The 5,942-nt window shown below is 50.1% G+C and overlaps 1 protein-coding gene across 1 annotated transcript in view; it reads left to right on the top strand.

The window, feature by feature from the left end:
• Window positions 1-4,019: 4,019 nt before the first annotated feature.
• FRMD7 (FERM domain containing 7) overlaps window positions 4,020-5,942 on the top strand; it is an 11,289-nt gene continuing 9,366 nt past the window's right edge. Inside the window, exon 1 of the mRNA XM_009331759.1 lies at window positions 4,020-4,076. Coding sequence (XP_009330034.1) covers window positions 4,020-4,076 — 57 coding nt within the window. The remainder of the gene's footprint in view (window positions 4,077-5,942) is intronic.

Genomic DNA, 5,942 nt, shown 5'->3' with positions numbered 1-5,942 from the left:
ACCTAACTCAGATCTTTCCTGCAATTTCCAGCAATTTCTTTGTTTTCCACATTGCTTGGGAGCACAGCCGGTCTGTCCTCCTGGAATGGTCCCGCATGTATCAGCAGACCTTTGTTGTTCCCTCTTTCTTCTCTTTTTAAGCCAAACAAACTCAGTTCTTTCAGGCCTTGTTTTTTGAAAATACCTTTTTGGGGGGATATTTTATAAAAAAAATTAAAGCAACTAGTAGCTAAGCCAGGACCCAGCTGAGAGTGAAACAGTTCCTTTTGGTGTGGCAGCAGGAACGTTGTAGGTACCCTATTCTGGAAAGAAATTTCCCTGTTTTGCAGTATTGGTGCTGTGCCTTGGATTTATTAACCAGCTGATGATATTCCTCTCGTGTGCCTAGTGCTGTTCAGAAGGACTTTGGCTGTGCCTGAGCCTGCTCCCAGTGATGGCAGGCAAGCGGCCGTGCTGCTTGCTGGCCCTGCAGTTGGGAGGGCTGTGGCTGGGTGAGAAGTGAATGTGGATGTTCTCCCATCTGAGGGAGAGGAGGTCTAATGTAAGGGTATGAAAGGCCACCACAGACCAAAGTCCACCTAGGTGAGTCCCTGTCTCCGGCAGACGCCAACAGCAAATGCTTTGAGTGTGAAAAACAGGATGAGTGCTTCTCCTTCTCAGCAATGAGCTGGGTACGGGTTCTTGCCCTTTGGACTATGGTGTTTAAAATCCCCTGGCAGATCTCTATTCCATGACTTTAGCCATCTTCTTCTCCTTTCCTCTGAACCGAATTTGAAGATAAGCATGACAAAGCACATGGTACAGCAGTGCTAGAGCCGTGACCACAGCGATGCAGGGGGAGCAGCGTGCGGTCCCTTGGTGGCCGGGCACTTCTGCCTTGCCTCTGCCGGGAGCCTGCCCTCGCAGCCGCAGGTACCCACGCATGTTATGCATCTTGAGAGAGCAGAGTTTGCTCTCTCAGAGCCTGCTCCTCTCTCAGGACTGACTTGGGGAGGGACTGGGGAGGTTTGGGGCATTTTCTTGCCCATCCCCAGGGCACAAAGCAAGCACTTTTGGAGGAAGACTGCCGAACTCGCTCGCTGCCTGGTGCCGGTGGCTCACCGTTTCAGGAGGCTCCGTGGAGTGTAACCACAGTGACTCAGCTCTCCGTCAGATGTCCTGCGGGCTGCCCCTGCTTCTGGGGCCAACAGGGGAACAAACAATCAAACCGTAAAGACTGGTGGGAAAATTCACCTTGGAAAAGGGGCAGCGGGGTTTGGGAGGAAGGAGACTTCTTGTTTCTTGGTCTGCTCGATCCATCCTGGCAAACACCAGGGTGTTTGAGAGGCTGAAGAAGACCCTGATTCAAGGCAACACCATCCAGCCTAATATGGGGTCGGATGCACTTGGTGGACTGAAGTCCTCCCTGGGAGAGCTGATGCAATGCAAGATGGTGGTAGCGGGGTCCAGAGTATTAAAAATCAAGGGCTGAGCTGGCTGAGTAAACAGCCCTGAGGCAGTACTCGCTCTGACATGCTGCTGCTCAGACCCTGCTGTGCTCCAGTACTGCTGCTCGAGGTCCCCTCTCTGCCTGCCGGTGCGGCTGCACTCACCCTTCACCTTTCCTGTGCTTTTCTGCACCTTTTTCAAATTATTCCCTGCCCCTGTGGATAAGGAGGACATACGTGCCTGGCTGGAGGTCAGTACTGGCTCAGGCTGGGAGCCAGGATTGCTCCTCCTGGGCCACTGGTGCTCCCTGTGTCCTGCTCCGGCCGGCCCCAAAGTCACCTCCAGAAGAAGGAAGGACCTGGGTGGGGGTAAAATGGGTCTCTTGTCTGCTGAGGTGGTGGATCTCCTCTGCTCTCAGCAACAACCCCCGTGTCCCAGGTCACATCTCTTCTGGCTGTCTCTTATTCTCCTACTCCAAAAAAGTCCTCATTTACCTTGTTTGCCTCTGCTGGCTCCACACTGTCTGCATGAATGCCTCTATAGGGTGGCTAGAGGCCCCGGTAAACCCAACACAGTCCCCTTCCTTCATGCCACGGTAGTGAAAAAAACCCTTTTCTTCCACCCACAACCTGGCTGGCCAGTGCTCAAGCTTCTAATAGCATCCACAGAGCCCAGGAACAGTGCCCCCAGCATGTCAGGAAAGCCTGTAGCAGGGAGGCTTGGATTCTTCTGGGGTTCGGGGGGGTCCTCCATCGCACCCCCGTGCATCCTTCCTGCCGGTCCAGTGCTCCTGCCGTGCTCCCAGTGCTGCTGTGGCGGAGCCATGCCTGCGATGTGTGAGCTGCTCACAGGAGTGCTGCTCTTCACCTTGATGCCCATCAATATTTGATGGAACAAACATTTAAAACTGCAGAGAGAAAGTGCACTGAGCCCCCCCGATGGTTTGTATGTGACACCGCCCTTCTCCCGTGACACAAAGAGCTCAGACCCCGGGCCAAGGGCAGCACTGGAAATTTGGTCCTTGGACGCAGTGTCTGCGTGCTCAGTACAGCCATCCTCCTCCCGGCCACGGGCAGAAGATGAGCTCAGCTGCTTTGTGGAGCAGATTCACACAGAAAAGCAGATTTGCTTTAACTTTTATGCTTCTTTTTTGTCCCGGTCAGTAGAAGACTAATAAGTTTTTCTATAGCTAAGAAGCTCTACGTTTTTCCTCTCTGCAGCCCAGACAGCAAGCTAAGTGTGTACCCTGACGGGCTCTGTCCTGACATCCCCAGGAATATTTAGGAAGCATAAGAGGGACCACAGCAAATGGCTTGGAGTGACTTACAGTGGATGTTTCATTGGAAACCGGGAAGGAAGCAACAAGCGAAATCTCCGCAGCACTTAATGTCGCTTTCTTGGTTTGCTGGGATGTGTTTCCATCGCTCTGGATCCCACAGGATCGTGCATGGTTGTGGCTTTTTCCAGCAGCAGCAGCAGCAATAACAATCCCCTATGACAGTCCAGCACCTGCCTTTTGGCACTACTCAGTGCATTTATTTCTGCAGGCGGGGGCTCCTGCCCAAACGCTGCCTTCATCCAAATGCTCAGTGAGGGGGAGCTCTGCCAGACGAGAGCAGCCAGAGAGGTCAGCCAATTCATCACAGCCCTGCAGTACCTGGGGCAGAGAAACAGCTCAAGTGCAAGCCCCAGGCGCCCACCACACCGTGGGGAGGCTGCACCTGGCAGCCTGGGCTGAGCCCCGGCGGGTTTTGGGGGTGGGCAGCTGGCTCTGGCACTCGGAGGATGAGTTAGTGTGTGGGGATGTGGGCTTTTCAGGTGTGAAAGGGGAACCAGGTTGTCTCAAAGGCTTGTGAGACTTCACTAAGCTGCCAAACCAGTGCGCGAGCTGCGAATTAGCAGCAGGTCCTCCTCTGCCTCCCTGGGAAGGACTCCCACCTGGTTTCAAGTTCGGTTGGAAACATTTCCCAGTCTCTGGCAAAGTACATCAGCCCATTGGCCAGGTCTGCCCACATCTGCTCAGCAGCTAAGGTGCTACCTGCCTACTTCATGGAGCAAGTGAGACTCGCCGCTCTGGCCGAGCGCACAGCTCCTGGCCCGCTGCTCTTTTGGTGCACCTTAATCGGACCAGAGAAAAGATGACGCTCGCTGCTCGGTGACTTTGGCAGGAGAGCTGCTCGGCTCTTCTTCCCTGAGCTCGCGGTATGAAGCGTGGGCTCACTTTGCCCTCGCATTGCTCACCACCAGCTGTAAAAGCTCAGTGTTTAATCTCAGTCCCATTAGTGCCACTCTCGCAGAGCTGCTGCACAGCCTTTCCCCTATTAATACACCCATAATTCACAGGGGTAAAATATCCCTTAACACAGTGGTGATATTTAAACCAGGGGAGGTATCAGTATTTTTTTTTTAACTTGTTTTCAGGCATTCAGTTCCTTTGCTCCAGCCTCCGCTCCACATCTGTGACTGCAGCCTTCTCCATCCAGCTGAGAGGGAAATTATGTGTGCAAGAGGAGTCAGGGCTCCCTTCCCGGCACACCGCTCACATCGCTAGGACTCCCATGCCCGCCGCACGCTCAGCCACATGCTCGAGGATGCTGCACCTGAAAGTCCAGTTTCTGGATGACTCCCAGAAGATCTTTGTAGTTGATGTAAGTGGGTATTGTGTTCTTATTGTTTTTTGTGCTAGTTAATGCAGTTGTTGATGCTCTGAAGGTTTGCATGGTCTCTGATAGCTTCTGGTTTTCAGCTTTAAAAAAAAAACCAAAAAAAACCCAAAGCAAAAAAAGCCCACCCCCCCCGAAAAAAAAGGTGGTAGTGCTGATTGCTAAGTGTCTTTCAGCACCAACACACTCCTGCTCTCCCCTCTTATTGGCATTATTTATAAAGAAGGAGGAATGGCTTTTACTTATCTGGTGTCATCTTTTGGAAATCAGGTAATACGACGTGATGTTCCTGACAAGTATCGAGTTCTTCTCTCATTTGTCTGGCTGCCAGTATAAGCATTCAACAAGGAAGAAAAATCTGGGAACAGAATAAAAATAGCATATTTAACCAAATTACCCCTGGTGAGAAACATCTGCATGCACCTCTTCCTGGGCATTCAGTTGGAAAAGAAAACTGTGTGGTTTTGTGAATAGCTGAGGAAAAAAACTCACTGTATCTTATTTTCTGCATGGCAGTGTCCCACAACACACTGCCATTAATAATTCACAGTTAAGAAATGCTAGCTCTGAAATAGGTTTTAAATGTTAAATATTAATATCTATGGTGTTAGATTTATATATATATGTATATGGATAACTGAAACTAGATATATCTTGACTATGTGTTAGAAACACATCTTTTTACAAGTGTGATAGAGCATTTACTGTTGGTTAGGATTTGATAATCACAGTAGCTCATTGAATTAGCTAATTCAAATAGATCTGTTCTAGCACTTACCTGCATCTCCTATGGGACCAGAGTGTTTAATATAAAATTGTTTTTTTCAAGTTCTATTACATTTCTTAAACTGTCCTGTCCTCTGGTTTTATAGCATAACCTGGGAACTGCTCGGTCTCGGACGCCCTGCTCTGTTCCTTTGCAACAGCATTTCGCACAAAAGAGGATTGTAAAGCAATTCCATCCCTTGGCACAGTATGGAAGTTGTTTGATTTAGTTTAATTAATGTATCCTAGACCTGGAGTCAGCTTAAAAGTGAGACTAGTCATTTTAAAATTACTTTTCTTTCATATTGATTAGATCAGAGCATAGTGAGAGACAATTTAAAACATGCTGCCGGTAAAATGTTGCTGCATTTTTTTCCATCTTGGCTTTCTTATTTGCCCAAAACACTTACAGCACTATAGCTCTGCACGACATGTTATTGCAGCAAATAGCTTCCATTAGAGGAACTCGTGGTCATTTCCTTTTTTAGCATGGAATGGCATTGGAAACCCCTTTTAGGCATTTCATGCATTTGATGCTGTATGGGTACGATAAATGAGTCGTTGAATTAGTGACTTCTCCATTATAAAAGGACCGCTTTGGGCTAAGTTTTGAGCAGATATTTCAAGCAACTCTTCCTAAACCCCTCCTGACTTTGGAAAGCTCTTTTGAATGTGCGGTACTTCAGTATAATGGGAGGGAAAAGGGCGAAAGAGAGAAAACACAGCTAGTCTGATTCCCCCTCTGCCTTGCACTCAGTGTATTGATCTGTACTTGCCTCATGTGGGTATCACAGCTGCTGGCATGTGCAGCGAGGTCTCATTTCCAGTCTGGCTTTGCACGGGAATGAGTTCCTCTCCCAGTGCTGGGTGCTGGCCTGGGGCAGCTTCTGCCTCCATCCACAACTTCGCTGACAGCCGGGACCTGGCTCCCGCTCTGCAGCCGCTGAGCTCCCAGGATTTCCTTTGGCTGGGCACTGGATGTGGTTCCTGGGATGGCGCCGACAAGCCAGGTCTGAGCCCCCGGGGCGGGGGGAAGGCGGGGGCCTGACACATCTCCGAATGTCCGCTGTTGTGCCACGCCTGCTG

The sequence above is a fragment of the Pygoscelis adeliae genome, unplaced genomic scaffold, assembly GCF_000699105.1.
Source record: "Pygoscelis adeliae isolate BGI_AS28 unplaced genomic scaffold, ASM69910v1 Scaffold79, whole genome shotgun sequence".
In the NCBI taxonomy this organism is placed as follows: domain Eukaryota; kingdom Metazoa; phylum Chordata; class Aves; order Sphenisciformes; family Spheniscidae; genus Pygoscelis; species Pygoscelis adeliae.
Note: the sequence above shows the minus strand (reverse complement) of the source record. Positions and strands in the feature narration are given on the sequence as shown.